Source organism: Glycine max, chromosome 6 (assembly GCF_000004515.6).
Source record: "Glycine max cultivar Williams 82 chromosome 6, Glycine_max_v4.0, whole genome shotgun sequence".
Classification (NCBI taxonomy): Eukaryota; Viridiplantae; Streptophyta; class Magnoliopsida; order Fabales; family Fabaceae; genus Glycine; species Glycine max.
In genome coordinates, this window is record NC_038242.2 from 7727618 (window position 1) to 7747133 (window position 19516).

General features: G+C 36.3%; 2 protein-coding genes across 7 annotated transcripts in view; both read left to right on the top strand.

The window, feature by feature from the left end:
• The window catches only part of LOC100801573 (BEACH domain-containing protein B), a 43368-nt gene extending 32895 nt beyond the window's left edge, over window positions 1-10473 (top strand). For 4 of the 5 annotated variants that reach the window (XM_041016371.1, XM_041016369.1, XM_041016370.1 and 1 more), the window contains 6 exons: window positions 5620-5826; window positions 6007-6132; window positions 6248-6619; window positions 6732-6966; window positions 8079-8847; window positions 9966-10473. In XM_041016371.1, the coding sequence (XP_040872305.1) occupies window positions 5620-5826; window positions 6007-6132; window positions 6248-6619; window positions 6732-6966; window positions 8079-8770 (1632 nt within the window). In that variant the 3' untranslated portion in view covers window positions 8771-8847; window positions 9966-10473. The remainder of the gene's footprint in view (window positions 1-5619; window positions 5827-6006; window positions 6133-6247; window positions 6620-6731; window positions 6967-8078; window positions 8848-9965) is intronic. The other variant, XM_014776301.3, reaches the window with a different exon arrangement.
• A 1685-nt stretch (window positions 10474-12158) lies between these two features.
• LOC100784789 (GATA transcription factor 25-like) lies at window positions 12159-17820 on the top strand. 2 transcript variants are annotated; one of them, NM_001255555.2, is given in 8 exon segments: window positions 12231-12532; window positions 12587-12745; window positions 12846-12929; window positions 13234-13367; window positions 16250-16357; window positions 16528-16633; window positions 17300-17359; window positions 17462-17818. In NM_001255555.2, coding segments are annotated over 8 exon segments (861 nt in total). In that variant the 5' UTR covers window positions 12231-12412; the 3' UTR covers window positions 17552-17818.
• The last annotated feature ends 1696 nt before the right edge of the window (window positions 17821-19516 follow it).

Consider the following 19516-nt stretch of genomic DNA (forward strand, 5'->3'; position numbering starts at 1 on the left):
CCTATCCTCCCAAAATTTGACCCTTTCCCCCACTCCAACCTTCCATCTAAACCCATCTTGGAGGACTCTACCCTGGCATGGGTAATGTAGAGCTCTTTTTAAGTCCCTCCACCAGACTGACTCATTGGCTGCCCTGTCCACTTCCTCCAACCCCCTCCCTCCACCATATTTCGACTCCAGAACTCTAGCCCAAAGCTCCCCTTGGTTCTGCAAAAGATGCCACTTCCATTTGCCTAGCAGGGCTAGGTTAAAAGTATTAATGTCTTTGATGCCAAGGCCTCCCCTCTCTTTTGGTAAACAGACGGTCTCCCATCTAATCCATGCAATCTTCTTTTGGTCAGAACCACCTCCCCATAGAAATCTGCGTTGTATTTTCACTAACTTATCTACCACTGATTGAGGTACCCTGAAAAAAGAAAAGAAATAAATATGAATTGATGTTAGTACTGCCTGTATCAATGTCACTCTCCCCCCAAATGAGATGTGCCTTTGCTTCCATTTTCCCAACTTTCTCTCACAATTTTGGATAATCGATTCCCACATATGACACCTCCTCGGATTGGCCCCTATCGGTATGCCAAGATAGACAAAAGGAAAAGTCATCAAACCACAATTCAGATAGTTGGCCGCAGCTTGCTTCCATTGGTCTGATACTCCAAAAGCTCCAAAACTACTTTTAGCAAAATTGATCTTTAAGCCTGAGACCAATTCAAAGGACCTTAGGATAACTTTTATAGCTTCAACATTCTCCTTAGACGCTTCCCCAAAGAAGATAGTGTCGTCCGCATACTGAAGGACACTGACGGGGACATTATTGGTACCAACTAGGAAGCCTTTATACAGATTTGCCTCTAAAGCTCTCCTCATCAATCCAGACAATGCTTCAGCCACAATATTAAATAGGAAAGGTGCCAGTGGATCACCTTGCCTAAGACCCCGTTGAGGCAAGAACTCAGTTGTTGGGCTGCCATTCACCAAGACTGAAATAGATGCAGATTTCAAACACCCTTCAATCCACTTAATCCATTTTGGACTGAAGCCCGTTTTACTCAGCATGTATAACAGAAAATCCCATGACACCGAATCGTAAGCCTTTTCATAATCCACTTTGAAGACAAGGCATGGTTTGTTACTCCTCTTGGCTTCATGTATCACCTCATATTCTATGAGTGCACTATGAAGTAAGTGTCTCCCTTCAATAAAAGCTGATTGGGTCTCATTTATAATAGATGGCATGACTTTCTTCATTCTTTTAGCCAGCAATTTCGCCACAATCTTATACATGCACCCTATAAGGGAAATAGGTCGATAATCATTCAGAAGATGTGGATCCTTCACCTTGGGGATTAATGCTAAGAATGATGCATTACAGCCCCTAGGAAAAACACCATTGACATGAAATTCATCTAAAAATCGGAGAACATCAGGTTTAAGCATCTGCCAAAATCTCTTTATAAACTTGAAGTTGAAACCATCAGGACCTGGGCATTTCTTGCTTCCACAGTCCCAAATGGCTTGTCTTACTTCCTCCTCCTGAAAAGGGGCCACCAACAAATTATTCTGTTGAAGATTAATGGTCTGAAAATGGATACCATCAAGCTTGGGTCTGCAGTAGTATGGTTCTTGAAATCTTTGTGCAAAGAAATTCTTAACTTCTTCCTTCACCTTATGTGGCTCATCTATCCAAGTCCCATCAATCATAATCCCCTTTAAAGCATTATTCCTGCGGTTAGCACTCATCAGCAAGTGGAAATAGCGAGAGTTGCAATCCCCCTCCTTAATCCATCTTGATCTTGCTTTCTGCCTCAACAAAGATTCATGAGCTTGTGCCGCTACCCATAGATCTTCCTGTAATTGTTTCCTTTTCATGTTTTCTTGAGGAGACAGCTGCCTTTGGATTGTATCTTCTTCCAGTTTGTTTAATTCTGACTCAATCAATTTCACTTTTTTGAAGGTATCACCAAACTGCTCCTTGTTCCATGTCTTCATTCTCTGTTTTAATCTTCTTAATTTTTCTTTGAGCACATATCCTCCCCAAGCTGACTGTTGGTGAGATGTCCAGCACTGGTAAACAATTTCTTTGAAGGACTTATCTGATAACCAACAGTCCAGAACCCTGAATGGTTTAGGACCCCAATCAACAACTCTAGATCGAAGCAAAATTGGACAATGATCTGAAAAATTCCTGCTAAGGGTGGTCTGAAAGCTTCCCGGCCATCTGCCAAGCCACTCCGGGGATACCAAAAATCTGTCCAACCTACTCCTGGATTCACCATTTGGTCTGTACCAAGTGAACTTTCTACCCATCCATGGTGGCTCAAGAACCTCCAAATCATCTATCCAATCATTAAATTCTTTCATACTGCTGTCTGTGGATAGCCTTTGGCTATTACCAAATCGTTCGTCATGGTCCCTGATAGAATTAAAGTCACCCAGGAGACACCAAAGTCCCCCTACCATTGCACCTTTCAGCTGCTTTATGGACTCCCATAGAATTCTCTTATTGTGAATGTCACATGGTGAGTAGATGGAAATTATATTAATCTGCTGTGCTTCTTTGACCCATTCCCCCATCAGGAAAACAAAACCATTTCCAATGACTTTCCTGTGAAGCTTGAAAGAGTTTTCAGTCCACATGCAGAGAATACCCCCTGCTGTATTATTTGCTGGCTGCATTGCCCAAGTAACCTCTACATCTCCCCACAACGCCTGACACATAGCTTTGTCAATTGTTTCTTTTTTTGTTTCTTGAAGACAAATCATATCCGCTTGCTCCATGTTTCTCAATCTTCTAATAGCTGCCCATTTTACCCCCCTCCCCAGACCCCTAACATTGTATGAGACTATATTCATTGGGTCCTTGTTCTGTCTCCCCGCCTTTCCGCTTCTAACTTGTCCCTTTCTTCCATGATCTTAATTTTCTCAATGATCATCTCCTGCTCCTCCACTCCTGAAACCCCTAATTGTTTGGCCTTAGTCCAGATATGTTCTGCCTCTTGTTCCTGCAGAAATTCTGATTCAGGATTTGCTTTTATTTCGCCATTGTGATCAGGTGTAACCATGCCCTGAGTGGGGCCAGCAATGTGCAGTGTCTCTTGCTGTAGCATGTTTTGTATGGGTGGCGTCTGAATGTTATTTTCATAACTTTCTAACCTTGCTGTAGAAACATAACAGCCCATTTGAGAATTCTTTTTGCCTTTCCTTTGTCTAGAGTATACCTGCCATCTATTTTCAGATCCATTTTTGTTACAAACTGGGCTAAGGCCCAATCTGCTTGTTATTTCAGAGGGGGTGTAGGTTGAAAGGCCCAGTTCTTTAGTTAACCCATTATTGTCCCCTGAACTTTGCTCCCTTATGGTGTCTTCATGTGCTAATTCAAATCCTCCCTGACTTTGGGCATTGTCACGTGGCCACCAGTTGTCACCTTGCTGAGGCTCATCACATGTTTCCTCTGGCCCACATAAATCCTCAAGGTTACTAGTTTCTCCCTTCTCCAACTTGCCATTTTCGTGAATCTGCTTTGAAACTGCTACATCATCGAGAAAAGAAATCACCCGCTCCTATCCTTGTGTGGCTGTGTGGTCACGATCGTAGGTGACTGTTGCTGTCGCCGCTTGGTCTCGTGTCTGCCCATGATGCCGAAACTGCTGTCTTCCGCCAGAAAACCGCAGGTTTTCGCCATTACCCAGTGGGTTTTTGTGGTTATCAAGACTTCTGGATAAATCTATTGTCCGCTGGTCCGCGAACATCGACTTCTCCGTCATCCTCTCCGGTGAGTTGCGCATGCGGTCTTCGGACAGCATCTTCTCCATCGAGGTCGGCGATATGCACTCAAGGTGACTATCGTCAGAGGCGATCTCCTCTGACGAGCCCCCCATACTCCGTGCCTTCCCACTGCATTCACGATACCCACCCCCACTCTCTTCAACAACATGCACCTTGAAAATTTCCCCACCAATGAAGACGTCAATGGTATGTTGGATGGTTGGCCTCCATGGAGTCCTGACAAGCACCCTTGCTCTATCCAACCTCCGTTTCTCCTCCACCTCATCGTCCATGTCTATCATGTCTCCCACAACCGCCGTAATCTGCTGGATATGTTTCGTGGTCCAAGCTTGAGGTGGGATTCCCCAGACTTGAACCCAGGCTAGTCTACGACCTGGGCGTAGGTTCGAGTTCCATCTTTCCATGGAATAGAAGACCAGTGTGCCTCCGTCCGTTCCACCATTCATGATTTGTTCTGCATCCTTATCAGTGAGACCGAAAAGTAGAACTAAATCATCTCCGATGTATTTGGGCGTTAAGTCCATTCCCGTCACCCACCATAATTCATCCTCCAGTCTTTCGAAAATGGCTGGGTTCGTTAATCTTCCTACCCACGCGTCCTTCAACCATTTGGTGTCCTCTGAGTCAATGTCAATGTGAAGCGAAGAAATCGAATAACCAGGGGTATGGGATTGGCTGTTGAGGGCCAAACCATTTTTCGGCATCCATTTAGTACGTAACAGTGCATCCCGGTAAGAAAAAGGTCTTGTCTGGTGTGCTCGTTTAGTTTGGTCTCCCACTGTTTGGGTTTTCTCGCCATGGCTCTGTGTTTTCCACCCTGGACCTTCCTTCCTTAATTGCTCCCGTTCATACTTAGGGATGTTAACAAATAGCTTCAACCCACCAATTACGATCTTATCTAGCTGCTTTGCCGTGTACTGAATGTCACGTATCCCTTTGAATCTGACGAAACCATACCTTCTTCCCGTGTAGTTCCTGCGGTTCGGTATGAAGATTTCCCTAACGTCCCCCCACTTCTTGAAATGGTGCCACAACTCCCTCACTGTAGTATCGTCCGCAAAACGGGTGAAATAGAAAGATGTGATATCCTTACTATCTCTCCAGTTTGTCACAGCATGGTATTGCTGAGCTTTTCCTTTGTGTCCGGCATAGCCCCGCCGGGGTGCCTCCCTGAGGTGCCTTCTATCACTCTCGGCTTCCTTTCCTCTAAACCTATCACTCCCCCACCCAGTGTTTCTCTCTCTATACATCTCACTATTTTCTCTTTCTTATTTTCAAAATGATTACCTAATATGGCTTCAGGAGAACCGACAGTGTGAGACTGAGAAGAAGAGATACTGGACAGTTTACTTGGATTTCTATTTAAGTCAGAAACAATGTTACAGTGCTTATTAGTAACAAAATTTGGTTCAACATTTGAAAGGGGAGAAGATGATGTGACATTTTGAGAATTAGGGAATTCATTATTAAGGGATCTAGAGGGATCAACACTTACAGAAGTAGAATTAGTTTCAGCATGTTGAGAAGAATGAGTTCATTAGGGGAAGGTGAAACAAGAGGAATATGAGCAGGTGAGAAGCACCAGAATCAGGTTGAAAAGAGTATACTTTTTATAAACTGATTAAATTCATAAACGTATGTGTATGCCCTTTAATTATTCATCTTATGTTTCAAGGTACTTAGCTATGACTAGCCAAGAGCTAGTTTCTTGGCCTTCTGTGTGTATTGAACATTGCTTTGTATTTCCTTCTTCTGTTTTTATCTTTTTTTTTTCCTGATATTCACAACAACACCTCATGATTTTTGCTAATGGTTTTTCTTTGTTGTTGTCAGGGTGGTAAATTTGATCATGCTGACCGTCTTTTTCAAGGTGTTGAGGGTACCTACAGAAATTGCCTTACGAATACTAGTGATGTGAAGGAGTTAATACCTGAGTTCTTTTACATGCCTGAGTTTCTTGTCAATTCAAACTCTTATCATCTAGGAGTTAAACAGGATGGTGAACCTATTGGGGATGTTTGCCTGCCTCCTTGGGCTAAGGTACACCAACTATATGCAAAACAGAGTAGCATACTCAAACACTGCTGGTGGCATTTATTAATTATTAATTTATGATCTTTTACTGAACCATTTTATTTGAGGCTCAATAAAACCTGAGTTCATTTTCTCTACTCAAATCTAAATAAATAGAAAGGACTTAGTTATAAATTATTTGCACAGGGTTCACCTGAAGAATTCATTAGGAGAAATCGGGAGGCCCTTGAAAGTGAATATGTTAGCTCAAATCTTCATCACTGGATAGATTTGGTATTTGGTTACAAGCAACGTGGAAAACCTGCTGTAGAGGTATATACATCAAGATCACATTTTTTTTTCAATGACCATTTATGCAAATTAGAATTGGCTAAACTTTCAAAATTCAGGTTAGTTGAGTTTTAAAAATTTGAACATTGGGTTATAGGCAGCGAACATCTTCTACTACTTGACTTATGAAGGGGCTGTTGATCTGGAAACAACGGAAGATGATTTGCAAAGAGCAGCTATCGAAGACCAGATAGCCAACTTTGGTCAGACTCCAATCCAGATATTTCGTAAGAAACACCCAAGAAGAGGGCCACCTATTCCAATTGCACATCCTTTGTACTTTGCTCCTGATTCTATCAGTTTGAGTTCCATTGTTTGTAATACAAGTCAATATTCGTCTGCTATGCTGTATGTTGGTCTGATGGACTCAAATATTGTCCTTGTGGATGAGGGTCTCAACTTGTCTGTAAAGATGTGGTTGACAACTCAACTACAGTCTGGTGGAAATTTTACATTTTCTGGTTCCCAGGTTAGGTTTGGTTTCATCAAACACTGAAAAATACATTTGGATATTTATTTGGTGTATTTTGATTAGAATTATGTTTGGTTTCATGAGTAATGAAACAACCTCTAACTTTTAGCAGGATCCATTCTTTGGAGTTGGTTCCGACATACTTTCTCCACGCAAAATTGGGATTCCTGTGCCTGAAAATGTTGAACTTGGAGCTCAATGTTTTGCAACAATGCAGACACCCTCTGAGAATTTCTTAATATCATGTGGCAATTGGGAAAATAGTTTTCAGGTCATATCATTAAGCGATGGCAGAATGGTACAGAGTATTCGACAGCACAAGGATGTGGTGAGCTGTGTTGCAGGTATGTTTAATGGTTCAGAAAGGATTCCTAATATGGTGACTACATAATTAGCATTGATGTCCTGCAATATATGTCTTGTTTGTTGAAAAGTGGCATGCATTCCTTAAATCTATTTTTTTCTGTGATCTTCCCTATCCAATGAAGTGATAAAGATTTTTTTTGGCATAGAGCCATAAATACAGTCATTATGATCATTGCTAGAATGTATGAAAAATATCGACTAATATCTTTATCAGATAGCATGTTTAATACATGTTAACTATAGAAATGTTATACCATAGAAGATTGATGTAGCACCCATTGTGGAAAAGATGTCAGAAAATCAGTTAAGGTGGTTTGGGCATGTATGAAGAAAGCCACTAGAGGTGCCAGTTAGAAGAGTAGATTGCTTGATTTTTAGTCCGGGGAATAGGAGAAGAGGGAGACCAAAAAGGACTTTTTTTGAAGAAATCATCAAGGGAGATCTCAGACTTCATAATATTTATGAAACTTTTTTGAACCTTGCTCAATGATGTCGTGCGATCCATGTAGCAGTCCTCACCTAGTGAGATAAGGCTTTGTTGTTGTTTTAGTGTACTCTAATGATGTGATTATAAATAAGATGCATGTGTGGACATACAACGCACAACATTCAGATATATTCTTTCTATGATCTTGATTCTATCTTGGAATAATTTAGAGTTTCTTAAGATTAGTTTCTTGATTTCCTTATTATCTGATTATTTATATCCATATTTATTTAGAATTAAGTGTATAGTACAAATATATAAATAGGGATTAGTGGTTTCTCTTTTGTAATCACATTGTAACACGTCTAACAATTGCATATTTGAGTCGATATGAATTTCAGAATAGTCCATTCCTATTCTCTTCATTTCAACCATCATTGTATTCTAAGATGTTTTCTTTGCTGTTGGTTGAACGATTGAATTGCATGTTTTGTATATCTAAAGGTTGCTACTGATACTTGTTATTTCTTTCCTATATATAAATGTCTCATTTGACAGCTTTCAGTGAGCGTGTTGTTAACATATTGTTTGCATTGTGTTGTTCAACCCTGAACCTTCTATTTTCTGCTCCTGCCTGACTAGAGAATGATAACTGTGCTGCAGTTACATCTGATGGAAGTATCCTTGCAACTGGAAGCTATGATACAACAGTAATGGTTTGGGAAGTTTTTCGTGGTAAAACCGCAGAAAAGAGAATTCGCAACAGTCAATCTGAGTTGCCCCGTAAGAATTATGTCATAATTGAAACTCCATGCCACATCCTTTGTGGGCATGATGATATAATAACTTGTTTATATGTTAATCATGAACTTGATATTATAATTAGTGGATCAAAAGATGGAACTTGTGTATTCCACACCCTGCGAGAAGGTAGATATGTCAGATCCTTACGGCATCCATCAGGCAGTCCAATCACCAAGCTAGTTGTCTCTCAGCGTGGCCAGATTGTGATTTATGCTGATGATGATCTTAGTTTGCACCTGTATTCAATTAATGGAAAATATGTTGCTGCCTCTGAATCCAATGGACGCCTTAATGCTGTTCAATTGAGCAGATGTGGAGAGTTTTTGGTAGGTGCAGGTGACCAGGGGCAGATTGTTGTTCGCTCTATGAACACCCTTGAAGTTGTTAAGAAATATCAAGGAGTTGGAAAGGTTTTGACATCTCTGGCAGTAACCCCAGAAGAATGCTTCTTAGCTGGCACAAAAGATGGAAGCCTCCTAGTGTACTCAATAGAAAATCCTCAGATTCGTAAAAATAGCCACAGCAAAAGTACAAAATCAAAACTGACATAACAGAAAATATAGCAATACATGCTGAAGGTGCATGTGGAATTTTGACAGTTAGAGGTGCTCCATGATGACTGTTTCAGGTAAAAATGCCGTCAATTTTATGACTACTTGCTTCCTTTTTTTCTTTCTCAACACTTAGGATTGTGCTTGATTGCAGATTGCTTAATGCTTATATCTATCTATAACATAAGAATTCCGATAGATTACTTCCCATGCACTTTAGTTATCCATGACTAACAATATGCCTATACCCTATTGTTCCTTATTACAATTTGCTAGTCATTTCTTCTGTTAAAGATAAAAAGGGAAACATATAGAAATTACTAAATTTATTCAAATAATATCTGAGGGTCTTTTTTTTTTATATATAATTATCCTTTAAGCTTGATTGATTGGGAAAGCTTTGGAAGGTATCAAACTATCCTTCAAAGTACTATTGTTGACTTCTTGCGAACTATACTGCAAATAACAAAGATGCATACTTTGGTTTAATTTTCCATATAAAATGTGTAGAAATTATTATTTGAGAGCTGACTGTGTTGAGTGAAGAGATTTTTTTGGAATGCCAGTCTGCATTTATATTTTCTATTTTGTCACAATCTCTAGTCAATGTGAGACTTGAGTATTTCCCAAGACACTCCCTCATGCCCAACACTTTTGGATTTGGTGCGTGGATAACATGATAGGTGACCCATTTAATGGATCTAAGATAAGCTCTGATGCAATCTTAGAAATGTGAGTTTAGTTAGGTCTAACATAACTTTAAAGGATAGATCATAAGGTGAGGGTTATCCTATACTTATATACTTTGTCTTGACATTATGTTTAGCCAATGTCTCAATACACATTTACCACATAAGAAAATCATTTATCAATCAAACTATTGTTCTTAACAATTTATTGGTTATACGTTATAATTGGTTAATGTAAGTTGTCTCAGAACTTGTAATTAAACTGTTAAAATCAGAGGTGACACCAATACTACTTTTTTTTTTTGCTCAGCAACACCAATACTACTTGCAATGCAAGTTTTGTCTTAGAACTCGTAATTTTCTTCAAGATATATATTTGGAGCTGAACAACTCTGGCTAATTCATTTTAATAGATGGGTGACAGTTTGTCCTTGAATGTATCTCTTTTCTGAACTTCTTTGGAAACTTATTTGTTACATGAATTTGCCACCCTTTATCTTTTACAGATGTTACAGTTGCACCTACTGGCAATTGACAACATATTTGGGGTTATGCTAAATTGCTGATATCACACTTACGTGATGATCTTCTCATTTTCCTCCTTTGGCAATTTTGAGTATCATCCCCATGAAGTGCTTGTGGATTCTGTGAGATCAGAGATGAGATGAGTGAGTACCAGCTTTACCTGAATATAGAAAGCAGCATATCGACTTCTTTCGTACTGTGGAATAGAAGAACTGGGTGGTGTATCATCTACTTTCTAAACTCCGTGAGGCAATTAGATTCCTGGAATCAGTTTTTTCATGTTTTAGATTATAGGGAGGTGAAGACTTGGCGGGTTTGTTCATACATGTACATTATATTCGTTAATTCTTCAATAGGATTCTTGTGTTGTGAACTAAAATTGTACCTGTGCTATTATTTTTGGTTTTCTCTGGTAACACTTGGATTGTACAGACAGGCCTGAATGCCTTATCATACAGGCGAAGGATAACTCTCCGCCAATGTCTTGTATCTGCTGATGTTGCTCACTTAATTAATGTCTATGAAATGAAATTTAAGGATACTAAGAACAAATGACTGGGAATATCGGCAACGGAGAATTATCACTCGTAAAACAACAGAATATTTTAGTAGTTTCTTTTATTAAAACAGTATATTCTAACCTCTTAATTCACTTCCGCTTCGACCTTTCTGCTTCTTACATACCCTTGCCAATGCATCCCTCTCACTTTTTTTCTCGTTTATGTTTGCCAGGTTTGTGTTAAAATTAGATATTAGTCCACGATTTTCTGCAATTCGAGTAGCTACACAATCTCATAATAAAGCGGTTATCATTGAAAAAGATGAAAAAATAAAACAATTGATTCATTAGATATTAGTCCATTCTTTGTAGTAAACACGTGGCAAAAATTAAGTTTTTGATATCATTGTTACTAAATTTTTTATTAGCAAATGTATTTTGTTAGCAGAAAAATTAAACTCGGTAATCTTCTTTTTCTTTCATTCTTTCTTAATCATCTAATTCTTTTTATATCTTCATTTATATTAGTTGTGTAAATAAAATTATATGACAATAGATATTTTTCTTAAATGTAACACATTTTTCAAATTTGTTTGTACTTTTTTATAAGATTTTTTAATTTACTTTTTTTTATCAAAATATTTTTAATTACTTTATAATAAATATTATGAATTAAAAAATAAATATATTTTCTCATATAAAATTGGAGAAAAAGATTGACACATTAATTAATTAGATAGAAAGAGAGATGATGAGTGTAAACAATTTTGTGACAAATTTTGGAAAATAAAATAAAATAAATTTAATATTATTAATTTTCTTAATGAGTTTGAAATAGTTAAAAGATATATATATATATATATATATATATATATATATATATATATATATATATATATATATATATATATATATATAAAAGTAGTATTTTTTTTAGGACATAAAAGTTAGAAGGATAAAAAAAATCATAGGTTTAAACTTCTCTACTAACATAACATGTTTAGATATAAAAAATAATTTTTAATGCAAACACAAAAAAGGAACCATTAAATCTTAGTGTGTTACTACTTACTAGGTACTACTCCCTACACAAATTGAAATAGAAGGAAAAAAAAATTGAATATGTGTTGGAACAAAATAAAAGATTTAAATTAATTTTTTACTATGATAGAATATAAAAAACACTCTTTATTTAATAGAAGTTTTATTTATAACAACCTTCTGCAATTAATGTAGATGACTTTAGGAAATGAATTATTTCTAGTAATTTTTTTTTATTGAGACTATCAAAATTAAATGATATTGACTATTCTCTCAGTTTTTTTTTGTTATTGGATATTTGGATAAATTTTATTTTTATTTATATGTCATTTTTAAAGTTCAAGATCATATTTATTATTTTTTTATTAATTATACTCTTGCTTATTTTTTTTCATCTTCATTTAATTTATATTGTGGAGTGGAATGAGAAAAGAAATGAAATAGAAAAATTTATTATTATTTTATTAGAATTGAAAAAAATTAATATATTTCTTGATTTCGATAGAACAATTTAAAAGACAAAAAAAAAGAGTAATACTTTTTTTTATGAGTGTGATTTATTTATTCATTTCTTAAATTTCAGTCCGGAGGAAATACTATTAACGAGGGGCAGCCTCGTAAATATCGACAGCATTGGGGACACTTTAACAGCATTCTCTCTCTCTCGAGTCTCTTCACTCCGACATTGCTCGCCTTCACACCCCACAACACAACAAACACATTCTGAGACTATTTATAGTTATCCCCATTCTGGTTATGTTCTTTCTTTCTTACTCCCTCTCAATCAAACCGTGTTAGGGTTAGAACTAAGATTAGGGTTTCTTTACTTTACCCGCGTAATGTAATGCGTCGAAAACCCCCAATTCTACCCTCCTTCCAACAACAACAATGTTCGGCTCCATGAACAAGATCGTCTCCGCTGAAGACACCGACGGCTCCGTCTCCGACCACCACATCCATTACAGTTCCCACACCATCGAAGACGACGGCGCCGCCTCCGATCACCACATCCATTACAGTTCCCACACCATCGAAGAGGACGGCGCCGTCTCCAACCACCACATCCATTACAGTTCCCACACCATCGAAGAAGACGGCGGCGCCACTGTCGAAGAGGTTTCCGCCGTTCCGCCCCTTGAAATCTCTATCAACGATTCTAGCCAGCTCACGATCTCGTTTCGCGGCCAAGTCTATGTCTTCGACGCTGTTACACCTGATAAGGCACTTTTTTTCTTCTTCTCTTTTATAATCACTGTCTCTTTTAAGAATGAACTAATTTATGCTTCTTCTTTTCTTCACTGTTACGACGGCGCCGTTTCAGGTTCAAGCAGTGTTGTTGCTGTTGGGAGGAAATGAACTAACTTCGGGTTCGCAATGTGCGGAGCTATCATCTCAAAATCAGACTGTATGTTTGGATGCTTAGAGAATTTTAGGCTTAAACATCTCAGAAATTAAGAAGGGAAAATAAATTGGAACTTATTCAAAGTTAAAATTAACGTATCACCTTAATATTTAGACAAGTTAGATGAGAAAGCTTCTGTAAAAGTTAAAATGTGTAAGTTGATTTTAACTTATACGAGAGACGCTCAATTCATTTTACTTTCTTATATTTTTGTCCTGTGTAAGTGCTTGGAGCAGTTAGTTTATTCAAACGGATCTTTGTGAAGGTATTTTCTAATTAATTGTTTGTTTGTTGATGATGGATGTAGGGTGAGGAGGAATATCCTGCAAAATGTAGTCTACCACAGCGAGCAGCGTCATTGAATAGGTTTCGTCAGAAGAGGAAAGAGCGGTGCTTTGATAAGAAAGTTAGATATAGTGTACGTCAAGAAGTTGCACTCAGGTTTGAATCTGATAGTAAGCTTTCTATTTGCAGTTGGAATGTTGAACTTAAATTATATCAAGATATTTTGCATTTCTTTGTTTCTCAAACCATTTATATCTTAAGCGTGTTACTAGGTATATTATATTATTGATCAGTATGGTAAAGAGCCAAGAATAATATGTGCTTTGTAAAAAGCATCATCTTATCATGAATGTAGAGGTTTTGTAGTTTTACCGTGTGAAGAACTCAGATCAATCTACGATGTATATTTTGAAGGATTAGGTTGACGTGGAGTAATCTCTAAAGTGCAGTATACAACAGCCAGCACTTTTGTATAGCGGAAGTTGTAGGACTGGTTCCTGATTTATGTTTCATTTTGTTATGCTATGCAGCAATAATAATGGAAACTGATACCTAGCAAACTTTTAATTGACAAAGAAGACCGTTAAAGATTTGATAAATTTAATGCTGTGCATTATTTTTCACTCTAATTTAATTTGTTTTTGTATAAATTTAACGATGTTTTTGTTCTTGTAATTCACTCCTGTCACCCGGGTGTTTTATTTATTTTATTTTATTTAGGGCAGGGGATGTTTCAAATGAGAACACATCTTATAATGAGAAATGAGAATCAGTTTTAGCCCTTAGATCACAGTTAAAAAAGTTTAATGGATGAGATTAAAATTCAATTTTAATAAGTCACGTGGCTTGATCTCCCAATTATTGTCCATCCCTTTCGCGTATTCTCATTCAAACACTCAAGGAAGACGCTCTTGCGATGCCCACGGGGGCGAGAGGAGAGCATTATAGTGTGGTCGTTGCAGCGATGGCCAATCTTGGCTACTGATTGAGAGAGTGAAGGAAGGAGATAGAAGAAGCCGACTGTGGGGTTAACCTTGGTAGGTGTGGAGGCATGGTGGATCTACAGCTTCACTGATTTTGTGATGGGGTTTGTGACAATGGGATTTGGAGCGGTGGAGGAAGGCAATAAAGGAGAAAGGCTCAGCGTTGACAATATGAATTTTATATGGTACATTTAAATATTGTAAAAACCTATATTCATATTGTAAAAACCGATACTTTCAAATATTTTTCTTCAAAGTTGAAACAAGTATATCGGTTCTGAGATATATGCCAAACCAATTCCATTGTACTTTAAATGTGTGTTTTTTACAATGAAGGTATTTCAAAATCTGAGGATTGAAAGGGTTTTGTTTCAAGCTATGTTGCATGTGTACCAGTACAAGTATCCAATACCAATACGACATGCAAGTAAAATAATTTTTTTAAAAATTAAGATATGGGCATGACAGGATATATCAAATAAAATATATAATAATGTATGTAAAATACAATTCGCCTGCTTATGATTGTTGCCATACAAGTCCCATGTGTTCTAATTCTTCCCTCATGTAATAAGGAGAAACTTTACATTATATGCATGATTTTAGTTAGATATGATTTCAAGAGTGGAAATATGATTCGAGAGTGGTAAGTGAGAACATCAGTTGAATCTGTATCTTAGATTTATTTTATACCAAAACATTGCAGGTAGTGAACACATTTACGTAAAAAAATAGAGATATGCCAGATATATGAATGCTGTTATATTGACAAGTATTGGTATTGTATAGTAAAACTGTACAGATACTTCACTAATTTTGGAGTATCCATGCATAATAGGTTTCTGAAGTAGTTAATAGTGGCCTGTGTGACTGTAATTGCCCTACCGGAGTGGAGCCTCTTTGCTCCCAAATGTATTGGAGTGTTTTGCTGTTATGGTGCAGAATGCCACAATAGCTCTTGGTAGCTGAAACGCATGGCACTCCTTCCTCTGATTTGCACCACACTGTCTTCTGAACTTTTCTTTCTGCTTTCTACCTTTCAAGTAGACAGTGACTGCAAGGGAAAAGATGTGTTGTTTTACATTACTGTTTTTTTGTGTTTTGTAATTGATTACACTGTCTTTTTTTAGGGGATAATAAGTGTATTTCCTTTTATTTAATTCTGCTTGGTAGACTTTCATTACTGTATTTTATGTTTTTATTTTATGACTTATTCACTTGGATAATTAATAAGTTAACTAGGATAATTGATAAGTGCACTAAATTTTGAGAATTGAAACTTCGTTTGCTGTTTTTTTTTTTCTTGGTATAAAGGATAAATATACTTGCACTATACTTATGTATATGTCACCAGCAGTACCTCTGGTGCTGCTGTGTTTCTGATTAATAATATATATATTTTCTGCCTTCCAAAAAAAAATATACTTGCACTATTAATTTTTAAAAATTCTTGAATCTTTCCATTGCAGCTGCTATGTTTGCTGTAGCGGCCATTCTATAATCAACAATGCCTCTACAGCGTTTTTGGGGGTAGTCACTTGACTCACTCCCAGCCATGTTCTTCCATTAACTACTTTATTTGTTTCTTACTTTGTTATTATTGTTTGACAAATTTTGACCTTAATACATTTAAGATGAAATTGGCATTAGTGCTTTTATGTTTTTGCTTCCCCTTTCCATATGACAACAAGATTTCAAATATAATGCATGCTTCAACAGCATCCTCTGCCAGCAAGTTGGATATCTATGCTCCAGTGAATGGCTAAATTTTGGACACTGAGATTTTTGTTGCTATAGCCATGGGTGTGTGTGTGTGTGTATTGGTATGTACATGGTTGCATTATTTTAAAAAATTGCTTCGTTTTTATCAGCAAGAACCTTTTTGGGCACTTGTTGTTTCATATTTAATTAATGCTATCAAATGAAGAACCTCACATCTTCCCATGGACTATTGCACATCATCTATGTTCCACATTTTATTCTTATTGCTCACCATTTTAGCTGTTTGATTTAATTTGCATCAATGCATATTCCTTATTTGATTTTTAAATGTAGGATGCATCGTAATAAGGGTCAATTTACTTCATCAAAGAATCAGGATGGAACTAATAGTTGGGGTTCAGATCAAGAGTCAGGGCAGGATGCTGTTCAATCTGAAACCTTGTAAGTTTCACCATGTTACCCATGCAATCATGTAGCCAGAAATCAGAATCTTTCTTTCATCCTAATATGATTTGGTGACTGATTGTGGGTTTCTGGTGGTGCAATTTGGGTTGAGATATGCCAATAGATGTTTTACCATCTCTTTGTATTGCATGGTTATGAATGTATAGGTGCACACATTGTGGAATAAGTTCAAAATCCACTCCAATGATGCGTAGGGGGCCATCTGGTCCAAGGTCACTTTGCAATGCTTGTGGGCTTTTTTGGGCAAATAGGGTAAGTATTTCTCCGTGTATATATATATATATATATATATATATATATATATATATATATATATATATATATATATATTATTTTATTTTTTTGGGGGGGTAGTCGGTTCATGTTGTTTTCTATTTTCTGTACTTGTATGTTAATCTATCTAAAGCTATTGAAATTAAAAAATGCAAAATTTACTCTTCTAACCGACACTCACATTTGGCTATCTTTTGCATCTCCTTCCTATTCTTTCCTCTATTTCTCAAGTGCTATAGGTTAAACCCTTGGTATTTTATGACATCACTCTTTCTGGCCAGATGGGATTGATGTAGGAATGAGTCCCATATAAGCTGGGTGAGACCCAGAACTCATTTAAAGCCAAGACTCTGCCTTGTCTGCTTGTTATGACTTAGGAGTGGGCTCTACATCAAGTCCTATTCTTCTACACTGATCTCTCTCACAATTCTTTTGCTCTATAGTATTATACTATTTTCTTCTTAGAGACATCCTATATTAATTTAATTTCCTTTCCTTCCCATTTCAAAGCATGCCAAGGAAGGTGCGATTATATTCTTGTGAGCTTTATATTCAAATTTGCCCAACTGTCTATCTGAAATTTGCTAAATTCAGTAATTCTGAATAAGATTGTTCATTAGTCCCTCTGACACTGCAATTTTGCAGGGCACTTTGAGGGATCTTTCTAAGAGAAACCAGGAACACTCTCTTGCACCACCTGAGCAGGTATGTTTTCATTAATTAATTATTATACCGGGTTATCTTTTACTCTGTCTGCCTGTATGGTAACAAATGCATCCTTTTTTTTCTTTTGCATCTGATGACCAGGTTGATGAGGGCAGTAATAATAATGACTTTGACTGTCGGAGTGGCATCCCTGCACAACATAACAATCTTGTTAATGATAACAAAGCTTAACAATCTTGTTAATGATAACAAAGCTTTGGTATCTGATCGTTGAGTTTTCCACTCACAGGAAATGCAAGTCCTTGACTGTGACATTCGCAGGTTTTTAGTAATTCCATTCAGTTTGACCTATAGAATGTACAGTATATAGCAAAGCTCTCGTCAATACAAGAGAGGTCTATTTCTATACTCTCTGATCAGTTGCATTAAACTGTTTATCTATGACTGTACAAACTGGAATTTGGAATGACTTGATCGAATACAAGAGATCTATTCCTATACTCTCGGACAGTTGCATTAACTGTTTATCTATGAATGTATAAACTGGAATTTGAAATGAACTTGATCCTCATACAGTGGTTTGTGGTTTTAGTTTTGTCTCGTGAAAAATGTGCGCAACGACATGCAATAGTTCTGGTGAAAATTTTTTCCACGTCCCTATTTTTTATTTTGGAATGTGTATATGTTGGGATCGAGCCCTGCTTCGTACAATTTTGAACTTTTTAACCAAAGCTTAGGCAAAGATGTTAGCGATGGAATTGATGTTTTCGAAACCTAATTTTAAGATTGAATAAAAGACACGAGGTTATGGTTTTAGTCGTTAGACTAGTAAAGATGACAGTATAGTCGCATTGGACAAAGTAATAAAGAATCATCAAACGTTTGGGATTATTGGTACGGATTTAAAATATTTTTGTTTTAAAAAATGACAATAATTTTTTAATTTATAAATTTATAGTGATATTTGCAGCATGTGTATGGAGCTTACAATTTCTTTGATTTTTTATTTTTATTTTTATTTTTTTTAGAAAGCATTCATGGATATCTATAGATTTTTTTACTCAGTGGGTAATTTCTAAACAAGTACCTATGCTAGTAACAGGGTGGGTATATATGTGATCACTTTGTCTTCTTGCTATTTCATTATTTAAAATTTAGTATAAAATAAAAAATTTGAGGGGCTCACCCTTACCCCCATTTATCCTTATTTACACTAATATATAAATGAATTCCTGATCATATTATCCCATGTGAATAGTAAAGATTATTGTGTTCCCTAAAAAAAAAAAAAAGACTAGTGGTTAAAAATAATCTTGACCATCTAGTTTAATTAAATAATCAAGATTACTTTTTTCACGCTCTCATCTGATACGCTTGTATTTCTATGTAATAGTGCAGACTGTGTTGCTTTTGTTTTTTTAAAGATACACTTTGTATTTTTTTAAAAAAAAAACACATAGTAAAGTGTAAAAAATGTTATACGTTAGGACTTTTAAGTTATTTTGTGCAGTAAACCTGTCTCTAGAAAACACTTAAATAATTAATATTTAGGGTTTATTTTAAACTATTTTAAATATAAAACTTTTATACATAATATTTTTACAATATGGGGATTAAATGTGGTGTCTTTTTCAAACTAATATAAAGATTTTGTAAAGGAATGTTTATACTTTCTCTGCTGGACTGTCCAAAGTCCAAACAAAAGATGCTACTTTCTACGGCTATTATACCGACAGATGCTGGTAAAGTAATGCAGCCGTCAATAAAATAAAATACACTCCAATTATACATTTATGGAATTATGGATAAATAATTTTTTGGTGAAATATTAATATTAATGGATACATATGTTACTTTACATTAATATATATTATAATCCAATTATACATCAATCTACCTTTTTTTTTTTACTTATTTATATGTTCTAATTTTGCTACATGTCTAAATGATTATATCTTCGGATTTTGCTGTGTTTCATAAATGCAAATGGCATAATTGTATTGTAGTAAACATCTAAAATAGTAAGTGCAACAATAATTATAGGTTTTTTAATCAAGAGAAAATGACACAAATAGAATCCAAGAGACCAATGAACCAGAAAGCAGATTCCAATACAACATCATAATATTCATCCCACGAACTATCTATAAATGGTTGGTTCCCACTTCCAATCATTCTCAGACCAGACCGTCACAC

Coding starts and splice junctions, on each gene's coding strand:
- LOC100784789 (XM_006580925.4), top strand. CDS start 12,413: ATGTTCGGCTCCATGAACAAGATCGTCTCCGCTGAAGACACCGACGGC. Junction 12,746..12,845: donor ACGCTGTTACACCTGATAAG/GCACTTTTTTTC, acceptor GCGCCGTTTCAG/GTTCAAGCAGTGTTGTTGCT. Junction 16,358..16,527: donor GCTGTTCAATCTGAAACCTT/GTAAGTTTCACC, acceptor ATGAATGTATAG/GTGCACACATTGTGGAATAA.